Source organism: Pelophylax lessonae (genome assembly GCF_965119305.1).
Source record: "Pelophylax lessonae genome assembly, chromosome: 8".
In the NCBI taxonomy this organism is placed as follows: domain Eukaryota; kingdom Metazoa; phylum Chordata; class Amphibia; order Anura; family Ranidae; genus Pelophylax; species Pelophylax lessonae.
In genome coordinates, this window is record NC_138775.1 from 271,736,148 (window position 1) to 271,756,474 (window position 20,327).

General features: G+C 45.4%; 1 protein-coding gene across 6 annotated transcripts in view; it reads right to left on the reverse strand.

The window, feature by feature from the left end:
• LRRC7 (leucine rich repeat containing 7) overlaps positions 1–20,327 on the reverse strand; it is a 597,872-nt gene that overhangs the window by 210,875 nt on the left and 366,670 nt on the right. For all 6 annotated transcript variants that reach the window (XR_014225588.1, XM_082265612.1, XM_082265611.1 and 3 more), the window contains exon 8: positions 4,264–4,327. Coding sequence is in view for 5 of the 6 variants with exons in the window: in XM_082265612.1 (XP_082121738.1) it covers positions 4,264–4,327 (64 nt within the window). In the remaining variant the exon portion in view is untranslated. The remainder of the gene's footprint in view (positions 1–4,263; positions 4,328–20,327) is intronic.

The following is a 20,327-nucleotide window of genomic DNA, read 5'->3' on the forward strand; positions in this document are numbered from 1 at the left end:
ACCTACTGCTATTTTTTTTTTTTTAACAAAAATATGTAGCAGAAAACAAATTGGCCCCAAAATGTTAAAAATTTGGATTTTTACTTTTTTTTTGAGAATTTCATATAAAAAAAACGTGAAAAATATTGTTTATAGCGCAGAAAATAAAAATCGCACAGGTGATAAAATACCACCAAAAGAAAGCTCTATTTGTGGGACAAAAAGGACGTCAATTTTATTTGGGTACAGCGTCACACGGCCGCGCAATTGTCCGTTAAAGTCACGCAGTGCTGAATTGCAAAATAGGGCCTGGTCATTGAGCAGCCAAATCCTCCGAAGATAAAGTGATTAAGGCTGCCAGAAATCAGGGATTATAAATGGTATTGGAGAGGTACTTGGAAAACAAATAATCAGTGGTGCAATACTGCAGAGTGCCAAAACAATTTCTAAGGCTTGATGGCCCTGGAGAAGCTGCTTTTCTCAGAAAGGATCACAACCAGAATCCAGAAACAGAAAGAAGGCATTAACTGCACCAAATCATAAAAGAGACCAAGGAAACTGCAACTGCAAAAAATAGCCAACACATTTCGATGGTCTGAACATCTCTTCATCAGGGTTTGGATGTTGTATATACCTCGTAAGGACTCAAATAGCACAAATAGATAAATCAATTTATTTGAAGTTTGTGTGAAGGATACAGTATCCAAGATAGATTCAGCAACACAGTTCAAAGTCTCCTTGGACTCTTTTGTGTTCTATCACTCTTTATACCATCCTTCTCTTTCAGGAATCAGAGACTGACCAATTGGAATAGAAGTATCTCTCCCTCACTATAAAAAAACCCCTAATAAATGGCACACAGCACATAATTTTTTGCAGTTTCCTGGTTAAACTCTATAGGGGGGGATTTATCAAAACTAGAGCAGACATAATTTGGAGCAGTTGTGCAAGGTGACCAATCGGTTTCTATAGTCAGCTTGTTCAGTTAATCTTTGAAAATTAACTTTAAGGTGCTAACCCATTGGTATTTGGTCCCAGTGGCGGCCGGTCTATTGAGGGCGCAGGGGCGCCGCCCCCCCCCCCCCATCCATGCGTCTGGCCCCCTAATCTGCATGCAGGGGCGACGGACGCATGGAGCTCAATGTTTCTTTTTTATTTTGGCATCACCTGATTAGAGCAAGAGGCTCTAATAGGGCGATGCAAATAGTTGGCCCGGGGCGCAGAGCAGTGCGTCCCGAGCCCACCCATTGTGTAATAATAGCGAATGAAAAGTCGCTATTGTCACACCGATCCTCCTCCTGGCCAATCAGGAAGCGCGTCCGATACGCGCTTCCTGATTGGCCGCAAGGCAAACCCCATGCCATTGGCTAAGGAGGAGGCAGGAGCGGGAGGACTCGAGGAGACGCGCCGCCGAGACCGAGGAGAAGCCGGCACCCAGAGACTGAGCAGAAGCCGCCCGCCGCCGCTCCGGGTAAGTAAGGGGACACGCACGCTGATCTCTGCATTGGGGGAATGTATGCTGGTCACTGCATTGGGGGCACGCACGCTGATCTCTGCATTGGGGGCATGTATGCTGGTCACTGCATTGGGGGCACGCACACTGATCTCTGCATTGGGGGCATGTATGCTGGTCACTGCATTGGGGGCATGTATGCTGGTCACTGCATTGGGGGCATGTACGCTGGTCACTGCATTGGGGGAATGTACGCTGGTCACTGCAGTATGCTGGTCACTGCATTGGGGGCATGTATGCTGGTCACTGCATTGGGGGCATGTACGCTGGTCACTGCATGGGGGCATGTATGCTGGTCACTGCACTGGGGGAATGTATGCTGGTCACTGCATTGGGGGAATGTATGTTGGTCACTGCATTGAAGGGGGCATGTACGCTGGTCACTGCATTGAAGGGGGCATGTACGCTGGTCACTGCATTGAAAGGGGGCACGCTGGTCACTGTGCATTGAAGGGGGCCTGTACGCTGGTCACTGCATTGAAAGGGGGCACGCTGGTCACTGTGCATTGAAAGGGGGCATGCTGGTCACTGTGCATTGAAAGGGGGCACGCTGATCACTGTGCATTGAAAGAGGGCACGCTGGTCTCTCTGCATTGAAAGGGGATAACGCTGGTCTCTCTGCATTGAAAGGGGGCACACTATACCTTAATTACTAAAGGCCCCTTTCACACTTTTGCGACCTCAAAGTCACGCAATTGTTTACATCGTTTTTTGCCGCAAAGCAATGCCTATTACGTTTTTCTGTTTGCGCCCCCCCAAAAATTTTGAGCACCAGCCGCCACTGTTTGGTCCCCCGCTAGAATATCGAATGTTGTTTTTGCGGGTGTTCAGAGTCTGGCACTCAACTTCATATTTGGTGGGATTGGTCAATTGCCCAAAAATTCTGGAAGGCAGTTTTTGACTCCAAAATCTTTAATAGACCTATACAGCCCAATCCTGCTACGGAACTATTAAACCTGAAACTGGATAGGATTAAACAGAATCAATTTCGCCTTCTTTTACAGCTCCTAACAGCCGCAAAAAAAAAAAACATTGCTAAGGTATGGCAAACTCAAAATTTAATTCTAGCTGAAACTATACACAGAACTAATAAAGCTCTTATTCATACTAAAATGGAACCTATCGAAAGAGATCGAGATGGTCAATTCGATAAAATCTGGCTTCCTTGGGTTAAGCATTGCCAGGGGCTGACTGGCAACTATCAGCCTAGGGGGCAAGTACAAACCAGAGGCACATGATGCAGTGACTCGGCCCCCCTTCCACTCTCCCTTTTCCCGGCCTCCTCCTGATCTCCATTCCAGGCTAAAGCTCCGCTCCAGGTACTCTCTACTCACCAGCCAAATCCAGATTCCCGACTTGGCCAGCAGGGGGCAGTTGGGGGGGAGCTGGGACAGCTCGGTCGGGGCTGCCTGGGGGAGGAGAGTCTCCAGTGGGGCATGGAACCGGCCTCTGCTCAGACACAATTTACACCATCTATGCTGGGGGGGGAGGCCTGCGCTCTCTCCTTGTCTTCATCCCGCACTCAGTCGGTCAGCAGCAGGGACTTTTTACTTCTCTTCAACAGGAATCCTTTAGGCATGTATGTGGCAAAAGCGTTGCAGCCTTTCTACGGGGCAATCAGAGCAGCCCGGGGGGCATTTTACCCCCCTGCCCTTGTCCTCCCCTGAGCATTGTTTACCTCCAGACTTTGATGACACACTATTACTGCCTTTGTAATTTTACTCTAGTTGCCTTGACTATACTTTCTATTAATTTGAGATCGCATTAACACTTGTAACCCCCCTCCCATTCCCTCCCCCTTTTCTTCTACCCTCTTCTCTCTAGCAACTCTATTTTTTGTTTTCTCCCTTTCCTTTATTATTGTGCGGTATTTATCAGTGGCGGCTGGTGCTCCATGGGCCGTGGAGGCGGCAGACGGACCACACCATACCCCCGCCCGGACCACACCAGCCCGCACATCACACCCCCCTCCCCCCCGGTCGCCAGCTCACTCACCCTGGACATTTGGATGGAGGGAAGGCAGGCAGCCTTTTGGCTAATCGGTAAACGGGTCTAAGGACCCGCTTCCTGATTGGCAAGGAGGAGAATCCGTGTGACAATAGCTAATATTCATTCGCTATTTTCACACAACTGGGTGGGCTCGGGTGCAATGCTCTGCACCCGAGCCCATCCTTTTTTGAAGCCTATTAGAGCCTCTGGCTCTAATCACATGTTTCAAAAAAAAAAAAAACCCCATTGGAATCCATGCATCCGGCGCCCTGCATGTAGATTAGGTGGCCGGACGCATGGATAGGGGGGCGGCGCCCCTGCGCCCCAAAAAGGACGGGCCGCCGCTGGTATTTATAAACACATTATCTCTCCTGTTTTTAATATATATCTATTTTTCCTTCTGATGGAATTTTCTAATGCTTTCGATGTAATACTTTATTGCTTTATTTGTTGCTCTACGCATTACATTTTTACATTTTTATATACCCATCCTATTCATAAATCGATATGATTAGCTTCATTGCTATTTGAATTATTGTACCACCATCCTTGTATGTACTCAATTTGTCAATCTTTGTTATATTTAAGAAATAATAAACACATTTAATAAGAAAATGAAAGATGGAAGCCGATTGGTTGCCATGCATAACTGCTCCAGATTCTGGCTGCTCCAGTTTGAATAATTCCCCTCTATCTGTCCACCCATTCTATACTGTAGACTCACTGTTAGAAAATAATTGTTCTAATAAGACTCTAGTATGTGGTCACATTTGTCTCCTTACCAGCTCACTGAATTCATTATTGCCCAGGTCAAGTCTCTCCAGCTGGGTTAGCTTGCTCATTGACCTGTAATGACAGAGACATATTTTTTTAGTTACTTCTAAACAGGTATTTTAACAATTCATAAGCACTGAATAATGAGCAAGGGTAAGGGGTGTCTCATACATTTGCACTTGAACGTAACCCTGAACGTAAACCTACAGCGAACACGTAAACCCTTACACACCATTGTGGCCATCTATCCCCTTGTTATAATAACAAATGAAAAAATCTTTAAAGCGGTGTTCCAGCTGTTTAAAATAAATAAATAAATAAAAGTCAGCAGCTACAAATATTGTAGCTGCTGAATTTTAATAAATAAACACTTACCTGTCCAGGGAGCCCGCGATGTCAGCACCCCAGCTGATTTTCGGATTGGCTATCAGATGCTGCCGCCGCCATTCATTCTATGGAAACCGGCAATGAAGCCTTTCAGATTCACAGCCAGTTCCCTACTGCACATGCGCGAAGTGCACTGAGCATGCATGCTCAGTGCACTGCGCATTCTAATTGGCTCAGCGGCGAGGGAAGGAAGAGGAGGACGAAACTTCAGAGGGACAGCGCCGCAGTGCTGTCTCCCGAAAATAGGGAAGGGTACCTGTCAAAAACAAGTACCCGTTCCCCCCTCCCCCCTGAAAGGTTCCAAATGTGGCACCAGAGAGGGGGAGGAAGCAGATGAGCGGAAGTTCCACTTTTGGGTGGAACTCTGCTTTAAATCCTTACCTGTATAAAAATAATAATCCTACTACTACTACTAATGAGCATTATTATGTTTATCATTATGATGATGATTATTGGTATTAACAATTAATGTCTAAACCGTTGGCAACAAGTGAGTACACCCCTAAGTGAAAATGTCCAAATTGGGCCCAATTAGCCATTTTCCCTCCCGGTGTCATGTGGCTCGTTAGTGTTACAAGGTGTGAATGGGGAGGAGATGTGTTAAATTTGGTGTTATCACTCTCACTCTCTCATACTGGTTTCTGGAAGTTCAACATGGCAAAGAACTCTCTGAGAATCAGAAAAAAAAAAAAAGCACGGTGGCCAATACCATACAGCAGTTTAGCAGGACAGGTTCCACTTAGAACAGGCCCACTATGGTTGACCAACGAAGTTGAGTGCACATGCTCAGCGTCATATCCAGAGGTTGTCTTTGGGAAATAGACATATGAGTGCTGCCAGCACTGCTGCAGAGGTTGAAGGGGTGGGGGGTCAGCCTGTCAGTGCTCAGACCATACGCCACACACTGCATCAAATTGGTCTGCATGGCTGTCGTCCCAGAAGGAAGCTTCTTCTAAAGATGATGCACAAGAAAGTCTGCAAACAATTTGCTGAAGACAAGCAGAATAAAGACATGGATTACTGGAACCATTTCCTGTGGTCTGATGAGACCAAGATAAACGTATTTGGTTTCGATGGTGTCAAGCGTGTGTGGGGGCAACCAGGTGAGGAGTACAAAGAGAAGTATGTCTTGCCTACAGTAGGAATGTCATGGTCTGGGGCCTTGCTGAGTGCTGCCAGCACTGGGGAGCTACAGTTCATTAAGGAAACCATGAATGCCAACATGTACTGTGACATACTGAAGCAGAGCATGATCCCCTCCCTTCGGAGACTGGGCTGCAGGGCAGTATTCCAACATGATAACGACCCCAAACACACCTCCACTGCCTTGCTAAAGTAGCTGAAGGTAAAGGTGATGGACTGGCCACGCATGTCCCCAGAGCTAAACTATATTGAGCATCTGTGGGGCATCCTCAAACGGAAGGTGGAGGAGCGAAAGGTCTCCAACATCCACCAGCTCCGTGATGTCGTCATGGAGGAATGGAAGAGGACTTCAGTGGCAACCTGTGAAGCTCTGGTGAACTCAATGCCCAAGAGGGGTAAGGCAGTACTGGAAAATAATGGTGGCCACACAAAAATCGGATTTTTGTAAGATCTTACCGTAAAATCCTTTTCTCTTAAGCTCATTGACAGACGTAGTCTTCTTGATTCACAAGAACTGGGTTATGCTGCCCTCTACAGGAGTAGGACTAGGCAGAAAGAAAAAACGTTCTGGCTCCACCCTAGGGGCAGTCCCAGAGGGTATATCCTCTTCCTGTCTGCTACAGAGAATCAGTTCTGTCCCAAAGCAGCAACAGAGAATTTAACCCAACCCAACTCAATGATAGAGGGGCGGGTACTACGTCTGTCAATGAGCTTAAGAGAAAAGGATTTTACGGTAAGATCTTACAAAAATCCGATTTTCTCTGTCGCTCATTGACAGACGTAGTCTTCTTGATTCACAAGAACTGGGACGTCCAGAAGCAGTGCCACAAATGAGGGGTGGGATTGACCGAAATCAAAATCCAAACTAGAAGGCCCAACCGGAGCCAACCAGAAGTATCAAAGGACTCATCGAGTAAACAGATGAGACCTACCCCACAAATCCTCGAGGTAGACCAACAGTCTCCTCAAACAGTGGCCTGCAGGAACCTTGCGGCCAGAAGAGGCATCTGACGATGCCATCACATAAACCTTATACAATATTGTAAAGGTATGAACCGACGACTAAACAGTCGCCTTGAAAACCTGAACCACTGACACCTGATGGCGGAGGGTCCAGGAAACTCTAAGCGCCCGAGTAGAATGCGCCTTAACAGGGAACGGGGGATCCCGACCCTTAGATAAAATAAGCCTATACCACCGTCTGTCTGATCCATCTAAAGATGGTCGCAGCAGAACAGGCAACCCCTTCTTAGGGCCATCCGTGATCACAAACTGTGAATCCGTCTTACAAATTGAATCCGTAGTATTCAAATATATCCTGATCGCCCGAACTACATCCAAGGAATGCCATGCAAATTCTCGAGGATGATTGGGCTAAGGACATAGGAAGGACAATACACTGTCCTCATTCAATGAAACTTTGAAACCACCTTAGGAAGGAAGGATGGATTCGGATGAAGAACAACCTTATCCCTATGAACCACCAGATCTGGGGAACAACAGGATAATGCAGCCAGTTCTGACACCCTGCGTGCAGAAGTGATAGCCACCAAGAAGACCACCTTCTGGGATAAAGTAAGCAAGGGAATCTCCCTGATATTTTCAAAGGGAGGTGTCTGAAGAACCGACAGCACCAAATTAAGATCCCAGGATGGTAACGGCGCGTGCACTGGCGGAGCCAGGTGTCGCACCCCCTGGATGAAATTCCGCACCAAGGAATGAGTAGACAAAGGCTTCTGAAAGAAGATAGCAAATGCTGAAACCAGACCCTTGATAACACTCAAGGCCAGCTTCTGCTCAACTCCCTGTTGCAGAAAAGCCAATATTCGGGCTACCGAATAAAGATGTAGATGGAACCCAAGGGATTCACACCACACAATATAAGACTTCCATGTACGATGATAATCTTTCTGGAAGTCGCTTTCCTTGTTTTAACTAGAGTAGGAATAACTGAAGCTGACAATCCCTTGTCCTTCAGCACCTGGGTCTCAATAACCAGGCCGTTTAAAACCAGCAAACGTAAAGCAGGATGGAAGATCGGTCCCTGAGACAGTAGATCCTCCCTGAGAGGAAGTCTCCACGGGACGTCCGCCACCAGTCTGACCAAGTCGGCGTATCAAGCTCGACGAGGCCAGTCCGGAGCTGCCAGGATTACTGGAATTCCTTCCTCCTCTATCCTGCGAAGAAGTCTTGGCAGTAACCCAAGAGGAGGGAAGGCATACATTAGCTGGTATTGCCCCCACGGGGTGACCAGTGCGTCTGCGGTCTCTGCTAGAGGATCGCGGGAGCAAGCCACGAATCTCTGTACTTTTCTGTTGAATCGTGATGCCAACAGATACACATCCGGGGTGCCCCAACGTAGGCACAACTGGTGGAAAACTTCTGGATGGAGGGACCATTCCCCCTGATCCGGAGTCTGACGGCTGACATAATCTGCCTGCCAATTTTCCACCCCCGGAATGAACACCGCAGAGATAGCTGGAACAAATCGTTCCGCCCAGCGAAGAATGCAAGCCACTTCTTTGGCCGCTCGGACACTCTTGGTGCCCCCCTGGTGATTGACATAAGCCACGGCCGTGGCGTTGTCCAACTGGATCCGAACCGGGCTGCCCTGGAGCTGCTCGGTCCAGTGAATCAGACAAAGTCTGATCGCTCTCAGTTCCAATACATTTATCGGTAACCTGGATTCTTCCGGGGACCAAAGTCCCTGAACGGATAACTGACCGAGAATTCCTCCCCATCCAGATAGGCTGGCATCCGTGGTCACTATCGTCCAATATATTGGCAGAAATGACTTTCCCTGGCTGAGCATCGGAGACCGAAGCCACCAGACCAGAGACTCTCTGGTCTGTTTGCTCAATTGGATCCGATAGTCCAGGGACTCCGGATTCCGATTCCATCTGAGAAGAATCTCTTGCTGAAGAATTCGGGTATGGGACTGGGCAAATGGGACTGCTTCGAAGGAAGCCACCATCAACCCCAGAACCCTCATGCAAGTCCGAAGGGAAGACCAGCTGTTGGATAGTAACAACTGGACTGCTGATTGAATCTTTCGGAGTTTCCCTACCGGAAGGAAAACTCTTGTCCTGACTGTGTCTAGAATTAGACCCAGATATTCGAGCCTCTGGGTGGGAACCAGAAATGACTTTTGCTGGTTCACCAGCCACCCGAATTCCTGTAAAGAAATTATAGTAATTTCTATGTTTTGTAGCAGGGTCTGAGGAGACTCTGCATGAAGCAGGAGATCGTCTAGGTAACCTAGAATTGATATGCCTCTTTGGCGCAGTAGTGCCAACATTGGGGCCAACACCTTCGTGAAGACCCGAGGAGCCGTGGCGAAACCGAAAGGTAACGCCACAAACTGATAGTGGTTCTCTTCTACGGAAAAGCGTAGAAACCGCTGATATCCTGCGAAAAATGGGAATGTGAAGATAGGCGTCCTTGATGTCTATGGACGCTAGGACATCCCCTGGATGCAGGAAGGCTGCTACTGTGCGAATGGATTCCATCTTGAATTTCCTTATGTCGAGAAAGGAATTGAGTGCCCTTAAGTCCAGAATTAGACGCACTTTGCCCTCTTTCCTGGGTATTGTAAATAGGTTTGAATAAAACCCTTGAAAACGTTCTGTCCAAGGAACGTGGACTACCACTCCTTGTTGTAGTAAATCCGTGACTGCTCTCCGCAGATCTTCTAAACGATCCGGGGATAGTCGGATATTGGAAGGGAAGAATCGCGCCGGTGGGAGAGATCGAAACTCGATCTTGTACCCTGACCTTATGACTTCGCAAACCCACTTGTCCGGGATTCTGGAAAGCCATGGATCCGGGAACCGGCGAAGACGTCCCCCCCACCCCAATTATGGGTGGGGGCGCACCTTCAGGCTTTGGACGATTTATCTTCAGGTCTGGAGGGGGCGGGCTTTTGCTTGCCCGACCAACGTCCCCTGAAGCCTCCTGAAGGAGCTTTGGAGGACTTCATTTTTTCTCCCGCGGGACGAAAAAACTTTTTTGTGAGCAGAGAAAGAAGGCCCTCGTCTTTGACGAGTTCCTTTACCCTTAACATCTTGCGGTAAAAAGGTTCTCTTTCCACCCGTGAGATCCTTAATGATCTCATCTAAGTTGGCTCCAAAAAGACGCTCTCCTAAAAAGGGGATATTAGCCAATGCTTTTTTGGAACCTTGGTCGGCTAACCAACTTTTTAGCCACAGTGTACTCCTGAGAACCACTGCTGAAACTGATGCTCGCGCCAATAATGGAGTGGCGTCTAACGCCGCATCACACACAAACTGTAACCCCTGTATCATTTGTTCCAACAAATCTGATACCGCCTGAGGGACCTCTTCTAAGTCCCGGCGTAACCACTTGGTCCATTCAGTTACAGTCTGCGAAACCAGACCAATAGCAATTATTGGTCTGAAAGCTGATCCAATCAAGGAAAACAAGGTGCGAGACATAGCTTCTATCTTGCGATCCACTGGATCTTTAAAAGACGGAGCGTCTTCTAAAGGAATAACCGTGGCTTTATTCAATCTAGCAATTGGTGAATCCACCACAGGTGGTTCTGTCCATTTCTTAATGAGGGTTTTCTCAACGGATAACGCCAGTTAATGCGTTTAGAAATAGCAGAGGTGCGTTTTGGCAGACTCCATTCCTCTTTGATTGGATTGCCAAAAACATTTGGGCAATGGAAAAACCTTCGCCATTTTCATGCGTTTTTAAGTCCCAAAAGGGATTTCAGTTTCAGCTATTTCCGACGGAATACCCTGTAATCTTAAGGTTTCTAGAACAGATACAATGAGTGCGTTTACCAACGCTTCCTCTCAGGCTATGGCTGATGCCGAAACATCCTCCTCACTGTCTGAAGAGACAGTACCCGAGACACCAATCCCAGATGAAGTACCTGCAACTGCAGAAATAGGCTCAGAGTCTGAATCCGAAGTTTCAGATAATAAGGGGTTAGGCGGGGGTCGCTTTCTTGCGCCCTGTCAATGACAAGCCACTTCCACCCGGGACACAAAAGTTTCCATAATAGCTGACAATGATTCAACCATCAGTGGGGTGCTGGAGGATCCTGCAGACACCTCGAGGGGATCCGGTGGAGATACATGAGTGGCAGGGTCCATGTTAATTCAGGACACCTCTGCCAGAAAAAACAAAAAACTTTCTTTTTTTTTTTTTTTTAAATAAAAAAATACCTCTTTTTTTTTTTTTTTTTATGTGTCTCCCCCTAGCGCAATAGCGCCCCTCAGAGTACCTGCTTCTCGATCCCCACAGAGAGAGAGAGAGAGAGACCCCCAAGGCTCACCACCCGATGCAGAGAAGTTTCCAACCAACTGCAGTCAGCGTCTGTCTTTTACAGACTGGAAAGAGCTGTGTTCGTTTTCCCGGGTAGAAGAACGTGGCTCCGCCCCCTGTGTACGCCTTCCGGCGTTCCCAGCTCTCCACTAGGTAGCTGGGCTCATCAAACATGGCCGCCCCCATACAGGAGACAATAGACTCCAAAAACATGGCGGCCGGCGTGACCTGAGGACATACATGCACCTGGTCTACGGCAAAATGGCGGCGGACCGCCGAAATCGTTTTTCCCAGCAAATCCACCTGCATCTCTGCTAAGTGGCGGTTTATCGATCTGCAGGAGGTACACTACAATTAAGGTAGGATTATACCTCCTATGTCTGCTGTAATACTACAGTCTGCTGGGTAGAGTGTTAGCTCTCAAACCAAGTCCACTTCCCACCAAACACATACTGTATTTACAAGGGGGACTTTTAGTGTCAGATATATACTGACCATGTATGGAGGGGCCCATAATTCATACTGCCTCATAACGAGGAAAAAAGGGAACGTTTACTCACCATACCGAACCGACAGGCACCCTCTCTTCACAATACCCTCTCCACCGGGGTGGGGGGTTGTGGACCACTCCGGACGCCTCGACTCTGTGGTTCCTGGCGTCCAAGCGAGACTTTTAACTCGCAAGGTCAGTCCCTCCAATGGGACTCCGTCGCGGCCGACCCAGCGCGGAGCTCTGGTCTGCACGCGCTCGTAGGCAGAAACCGGGGTGACCACTGGATCTCAACATCCAGCCCGTCGCCCGGCCCCGCATACTTACTTGAATGTGTTGCGGCCGACCAAGCGCAATGCAATGGTCTGCGCGCGCTCGTAGGCCGGCTGGGGTGACCACTAGTGTCGCCCAGTCCGGCGTTTTTGCTTGAAGATCTCACAGGAAAAAAACACTGGAGAAAACTACCTAAAAAATATTTTTTCTAAAGAAAAAATCTTGCCAGGACCAAAAAGATCCCAGCAAGGAACTTAGGTCCTTACTCCTGACTAGACAGAAAAAAACTGATTCTCTGTAGCAGACAGGAAGAGGATATACCCTCTGGGACTGCCCCTAGGGTGGAGCCAGAACGTTTTTTCTTTCTGCCTAGTCCTACTCCTGTAGAGGGCAGCATAACCCAGTTCTTGTGAATCAAGAAGACTACGTCTGTCAATGAGCGACAGAGAAATATTGACACTGTGCCCCAATGTGGACATTTTCATGTAGGGGTGTACTCACTTTTGTTGCCAGCAGTTTAGACATTAATGGCTGTGTGTTGAGTTATTTTGAGGGGACAGCAAATGTACACTGTTATACAAGCTGTACACTCACTACTTTACATTGTAGCAAAGTGTCATTTCTTCAGTGTTGTCACATGAAAAGATATAATAAAATATTTACAGAAAAGGGGTGGGGTGTACTCACTTTTGTGCCATACTATATATATATATTAATACTGCTCTTTTTGCAGTGGCTGGTGATGTTACCAAACACAACTACCGTAGTACAAACATAACTATGTTGGAAAATCATGCAGCAGATAGCTGGATACACCCTCTTTATCAAATAATTGAATAATTTGTATTCTGTATAATTAGTTTTGATTATGTAAAGGTTTCAATTTTCACTTTTTTTTTTTTGCTATTTCCTATTTATTATTGGTACAGGGAAGCAGGCAATGTATATATATATATATATATATATATATATATATATATATATCTATATCTCTTTGCAGATATAATGTGCAGTTGAACTTCAGTAGTTCAGGAAACTTTTCAATGTGTGGCCAATTGTTTTTTATGTCTGTACATATTTGGACTAATAAAGATATAATTGTTGTATTGGTATGAATTGGTATAATTGTTGTATTGGTAACTAGAAGCATAACCCTATTTAGGTTTTGTTCTTTAATGTCATTTTGTCCCTATCCAATGGGAGGAATTTCCCTTCATTTGCTTTCCTAGAGATACAACTGAAAGCAAGAAAAAGATAAGGGGGGATTTTACGGTGCACCAAGGATCACACATGTGATAATTCAAATATATCTAGTTTTATTAAAAAAATAATGGTTATCCAATAAAATTAGATACATTTTAATTTTCAAATATGTGAGCCTTGGGAACCTTAAAAGTCCACCCTTATATTTTTTCTGAAAATTTTGGGGCTTAGTAAGGATGTTGTGCCCATTAAAACCCACTTGTAAGAGCCTCTCCAGAGTGGGAATAAATCCCCTATTTAGCAGTTGTTATCAGAACAGGTGTTCCCATTAGAGGATTTTCCCTCTGTTCCCATTCTGATGAGAACTAAAATGTTAGTGGTTACTGGGAGAAAGAGAGAGGGCAAATCTCCTTATCACCCCGACCAGGGTTCTAACACTTCCTCACTCTATGCAAAACTAAAACATTTTTTTTGGGGTGGTTAGAAAGACTTTAACTGCATTTTTCCACAGATCTCTACATTAGCAATAAAAAATGTGGGATTTACCAAAAAAAAAAAAAAAACATTTACTGACTCTTACTATTAGCAAAACTGCTCTCAAATCTCTAGTAATAATCTTACAAAAGTTCCACCCTAATGTAAACCTTAATAACAGAGATGTAGAGAATCTCTGCATTACCAGGGAGTCCAGAGCCTGGATAATCAATGATCAATAATTCATAACAAGTCCGTCTTGTTTTCCAGCCTCTGCATACCAATGATGGAGAATAGTCTACATGAAACAGATCAAACTCTTCCATGATCAAAAGCAAAGAAAAAAAAAAAAAAAGTTGAAACGTTCACAAAAGCCATCTTCCTGACTGTGGCAGTAACTTTCTACGGTGGTAAGAGTGGCTGAGTCATAAAGGTCATCTTATTCTTTTTACAAAGAGAAATGAAATGTTACAAGCAACATGGGGAGATTTTGCCTAAATTTCCAGTTCAGCAGCACTGCAAGACGAAAGTTCATAACGTTTTAGCAAAGCATAAGGATTTTAAATAAGAATGTTTGAGGTTCCTAGACTGGTATATTATTTTTTATTTTACCGCCATGATTTTAGCATTATTTATAGCACTATTAGACCCCGTTCACACTGGGGCGACCTGTCATGCGGTAAATTAGGTCCAATTCACATAAACAAAATAACGATTATGCAATAATTACCACCAGGGTTTTTTTGTCGGTATCACATGCGGTATTTGTCAAAAAACAGCCTGGGGGTCTCCAGATAAATAGCAGGTTGCTAAGCAGTGGGCTGGGAAGCTGGCCGCGACTCATCAGCTGTCAGCGGGCTTCCCTGCTAACAGCTGATTGTAAAAAAAAGCCAACAATTAAAAAGTATGAAAAAAAAAAACAGCGTGGGGTCCCTGGGTTTTTTTTTACTTTTTGACACTTTTTTGGTGAATGGGTAGGGGTACTATGTAGCCCATACTCATTCACATAGGAGAGAGGGGCAGGATCTAGGGGTCCCCTTGAGAAAGGGAGCTTCCAGATTCTGATAAACCCCCCACCCACAGACCTCCACAACCACCGGCCATGGTTGTGGGGATGGGGCCCTTGTCCCCAGCACTCGCTCACCCCCCCCCTCTTTCCTGACCTGCCAGACTGCATGACCGGATAAGGGTTTGGGATAGTTTTTTTTTCTAATTTTGGCGTGTTTTTTTTTCATACTTTTTAATTGTTGTTTTTTTTTTTTTTTACAATCAGCTATTATCGGGGAAGCCCGCTGACAGCTGATGAGTCAAGGACACCCCGGCCTGCTTTCTGGACTGCTACTTAGCAACCAGCTATTTGTCAAAGGACAGCCTGGGGGTCCCCGTCCCCTGACCCCCCAGGCTGTTTTTTGACAAATCCCGGTCCGCTCCTTAGCAGCCAGCTCAATGTGGTAAATTACTGTATTAAATAATGTTAAATCGAACAAATACCGCATTCGGTATTTACCTGGAAATTCTTAGTGAATTGAACTTTCACAACTGATTTACTGCATGCGGTATTTTAACCTTATTTTATTTGCTGTTATTTAATTCTTAGTGAATCAACCTCTTAGTCATAGCGTAGGGTGAAGCACGTCAGTGGGCTTAGTTTCAGGAGGTGCTGAGGCTGATCATTCCCATTTGATTTACATTGAGCTGTTCATGTGCAGCGCCTCTATATTACGCCTTAGGTTGGTGTTCCTGGAAGATTTTCACTTTATATCTGTTCTGGTCACAACTGTAAAATGTTGGGTTTCTTATCACTTTCTGTCCCAGGGCCCATGGTCTATCTTGCACCTTCACCTTTACGCCTTATGGAGGGTGAATGGCCAACGGAGACCCCATGGCAAAAATGGGCAGCATACAAGATCTCAGACCTTTACTAAGATCTTAATTGCAATACCAACTTTATTGCAATGGTTCTGTGATGGTGGGGATGAACGGTAAGGGCTGGGGGTGTCCTGAAATCTGGCTGAAAAACTCCCAAAGATGGCATTCCCAGCCATTAGAGCATGGGTGTCCAACCTTTTGGCTTCTCTGGGCCACATTGAGTGTAAAGAAATTTTCCCGGGCCGCATATAAAATATATACTATTAGTTAAGGTATATAAGTAATAAAACACCGCTGCACTCTTCCCGTGCTGCCGCGCCCCCCCCCCAGCACTAATTTAACACAACTAGTGGATGATCCCCTCCGAGGCTGCCTCTGTGGCCGTGCCCCCAACTCGACTTCCTTCCTCCCCAGCAAAAAAATAAAAAAATTGTCAGGGGGCAGTGGACCGCATTGCCTGCGGTTCCGGGGCCGCATGCGGCCCCCGGGCCGCAGGTTGGACATGCCTGCATTAGAGCTTACTTCCATCATCACAGGAGTCAGCTCTCAAACCACACACATTTGTGGTCCACTATCTCCTCTGTCACAGCATCACTGGGCTCAGAGCTACTGCTACATGGGAGAGAAAGTGCATCTGAGGAGGTTCGAATCAACTGGGAATGTCTTAGCAACATCCTAGCAACAAGGTAGGATAGAATGACACCATCTCTAGGAGTTGTCCGCCCAGGCTTTAGGAGGTACGTATGTGACCTACACCTAGAGTAGGGCAATTATTTACATTGGTCAAACCTGCATAGTATTTTTTTCTATCTACAGGTGCCCCTTACCTTCATAGACAGTTTTTTGATAAAGGTGAACTAACCCTTTAAGGTTCCACTTTAACAAGGGTGCTGGAAAAGTGTTAGAAGATCCGCTCGAGGGGACAGGCTTATTTTATTTGCCAAGTATAATGTGTAATTAGTCAAAGACCTCCCAAGGCCAATTCACAAAGACTCCATGGAGTAGATTCACAATAAATATGTAGGAAGACAATGGTCTATAGAAATATGTTATTCCAAGATTTCTGCAAATAACCTGATTTTGCAGTAAGACCTGTTGCTATGGATACTTTCCACTTCATCAGACACGAGGAACGTAAAAGCTGGGATTTGTCACAATACAAAAGCAATCCAAATACCGCAGCTGCAAACCTGTGTAGGTCAATACAACACTTTTCACTGCAATAGGAGAAATAATCTTTTATTGTTCATGGACTGCTTCTTCATTAGTCATCACAGCGATGTACATCTCCATAAAGGGTCAGTCTACTCTAAAGAGATATTTTAGTCTTTGGGCAGATTTTAAAGAGCTGAATCCCTCTCTAGCTTCTTACATTTCTCCAGTACTCAGGAGGAAATATCCATGCACCTGTTAAATCTCAGCCCCGGGGTCTCCCAAAGATCACTTAAAGGAGAAGTATAGCCAAAGCTTGTTTGGCTGTACTTCTTCTATGGATCACAGGAGTGCAGTTCGCGCTGCACTGAATGAGCGATCATTGGTGTTTGATCGCTCAGTTCGCTAGGTAGAGTTGGAGGACGTCTGCAGCATCGTTTCGATGCTGTAGCCTTCTAAGCTAGTATGATTTTTTAATTTTGTTGATTCCCATACTTCTCTTTTAACAGTATCCACAAACAGCGGAACTCCGTTATGGATGGACTAAGCCTTTACTATAGGCTGAGTCCTTATTGCATGGTCCTGATTCAAACAAAAATATGACTAATCTTCGAGCTGCATTTTGTAGATTAGTCTTCTTGACTTCCCTGGTTCCTCCCCCCCTCATCAACATTATTTTTTAAAAGTATAGTACAAAAAAAATACACGTGTCTATAGAAATTGTTGCTTAGCCTTGAGCAAAAAGAACATTTTTGAGGTCAGGTACTGATGTTGAATGAGAAGACCTGGTTTTACAATCGGCGTTTCAATTCATCCCAAAGATGTTTCGTAGGCTTGAGGTCAGGGCTCTGTGCAGGACGCTTGTGTTCTTCCACATCAAACCATATCCTTATGGAGCTGGTTTGTACTCAGGGGCACAGACATGCTGGATAAGGTTGGAAGGGCACAATTGCCCTTTGTATGCTGTAGCATGAACCGTGCTCTTCGCTGGAAACTCGTAAACGTAATAATTAAAAGGGGTACCCAGCTACTTTGCCCAAATAGTATAGTTTGTTGCCTACTGGCATTTTAAAGAGAAGTATGGCTTTTTTTCCCCAGAATCATACTTACCAAGGTGGATGCTGCATCTGTCCTCCGCTGACTCTAAAACTGTGAACCGAGTGATCAAACACCGTTGATTGCTTGATTCTCAGGGCTCCCTCAGTGTCAGTCATCGGCTCTCTGCTCTGCCCCCCCCCCCCCCGAGACTGGAGCGGCTCTGTGACGTCAGCCAACAGCAAAACAAACTCACTCCTGTGATCCATAGGAACAGTACAGTCAATCAAGCTTTGGCTCTACTTCTCCTTTAAATTTTCCCTGTTTGTGGAGCTGTCAGTTTTGCTTCAAGGAAACCTTTAGAGCCGGGTCACACTGGGGCGGCACGACTCTGTACTACTTTGGGGGCGACTTGTGCATTCCCATGCACCACGACTTCGGAGCGACTTGCAAGGACTTCACATAATGGAAGTCTATGCAAGTCGCTCCAGGTCGCCCCGAAGTAGTACAGGACCCTTTTTCTAAGTCGGAGTGACTTGTGTCGCTCCTATTAGAACGGGTCCTGTAGCAGTCAATGGACCACGAGGGAGCGCGACTTGTCAGGCTGACAAGTCGCCTGACAAGTCGCGCTGGTGTGAATGGGGGCTTATTGAGAAAGATACATAGATTACCATTGCTAACTGTATCAGTTGTAGATATTTTTAACTGATTTGTGACAAATGTTCCCATACATGTGTAGTATTATATTATCTCTCACCCACAGGTGGTTTAGTGAGCATTTGATGTTGTGTATTTAAAGATGGCTGCCGCATATCCAATTGACCATGTGGTTGTGGGGGGAAGTGCAACTATGTGTTGATAACCTCACTCACAAAATTACCTGTGAGTGGTAAGGAGGAATGATTACATTCTATGGGTGGTCTCTGGTATACAGGACTATAAAAAGAGTCCATAGCATGAGGAATAGTCTGCTTTTTGGAGCTGTGGAAAGACCAAGCATGCAGCCAGGATTTCTTACTCTCCTGTTCCTCCAGCTATCCAGCGTAAGCTGTTGACATTCAACTAGCAGAGCTAAGTATTATTTGATATTTTGGGATATTGGGAATAGGAGTGTATTTTTAAGTTGTGGTATTTTGTGTAAATGTTTAACTACATGCCAACCGCACGCCGCAGATATACTGTGGCAGGCTTGCTCGGCTGAGAGAACCGCCGTACCTGTACGGCGGTTCATGGAAGCGCTCCTAGGGGCATGTGTGTGCCGCCGTAGGCACACTCGTGCCCCATTAGGCAGTGAGGAAGCCGATCCATAGAGCCAGCGGCCGCGATTGCTGCCAGGCACCCGCGATTGGTTCCCATGGACTGAGAAGGACGGTCTGCTGTTGTAAAATCCTTAATGAACACAGAGCACCTGTGATCCTCCTGTTTAGGATCACAGGTCTCTGTGCTGATTCTACAAGCCCATCCCCCTCACAGTTAGAAAACACCCCCTGGGCATACACTTAACCCTTTGATCACCCCTGAGTTAACCCCTTCCCTGCCAGTGTCAATATTACAGTAACAGTGCATATTTTTAGCCCTGATTACTGTAGTAAGGTCACTGGTCCCCCCAAAAGTGTCAGCAATGTCAGTTAGGGGTCCGATCTGTCCCCCGTAATGTCGCAGTCCCGCTAAAAATCGCCGCCAATACTAGTAAAATAAATAAATAAATAAAAATGACATAAATCTTTCCCCTGTAGACGCGACAACTTTTGCGCAAGCCAATCAAAACAGGCTTATTGGAATTTTTTTTTAAACAAAACTATGTAGCAGAATACAAATTGGCCTAAAATTATGAAAAAATTTGATTTTTTTATTTGTATTTTTTGGGAATGTTATATAGCAGAAAGTAAAGAAAAATGCTTTTTTTCCAGAATTGTCACTCTTTTTTTGTTTATAGTGCAATAAATCAAAATATCAAATACCACCAAAAGAAAGCTCTATTTGTGGGAAAAAAGGACATCAGTTTTATTAGGGTACAGTGTTGCTTGACCGTGCAATTGTCTGTTAAAGTAACGCAGTGCCAAATCGCAAAAAATGGTCTGGATATTAAGGGGGCAAAACCTTCTGGGGCTGAAGTGGTTATGGTAACTTTTATGTGTAAGGAACTTTATGTATTTTTGATGTCCAGTTAAAGTTTTGTTTTATCCTTTTTATCAAAACTGCTCTTGATGTGTCTGTTCATTTTAAATATTCACTAGATATTTCAGTGGCTGTCCAGTATACCTTCATTATAAATTTTGTTGTTCCCACATTTGATACAAGTGGTGTAGTTCGGCAGGATACTGCATGGTCACTAAATATAGAATATTTGTATGAAACATTGTTTTATAGAGGGTGTATGAGTATTATTCAATGAATTGCTGCTAGAGTCAGCAGTTTAGTGAATAAGCCCTAAGCACAGTCACTTTGAGCCAGGACAATTCATAAAGATTGTGATTGTTGTTTTTACATTCGTGTTCCCCCTGAGAGTAGAGATGCATACTCTGTTTAAAAAAGCAAGAGAGTGGTAGGGAAGGAATCAGCTTCTAAGTATGGAGCGATTCCAACATAGGTCTGTTCTGGGTACTGGAAACCCATTGCAGAAGATTTGATTAAACATGCTGCTCCAATCTATCCAGACCTTGGTATTGAACTTGGTACGCAGGTTTGCGTTTAGATTTGAGCGTATATTCTAAGAAGGAGCAGAAAGATGCTGCCACTACTGGGTGGTTA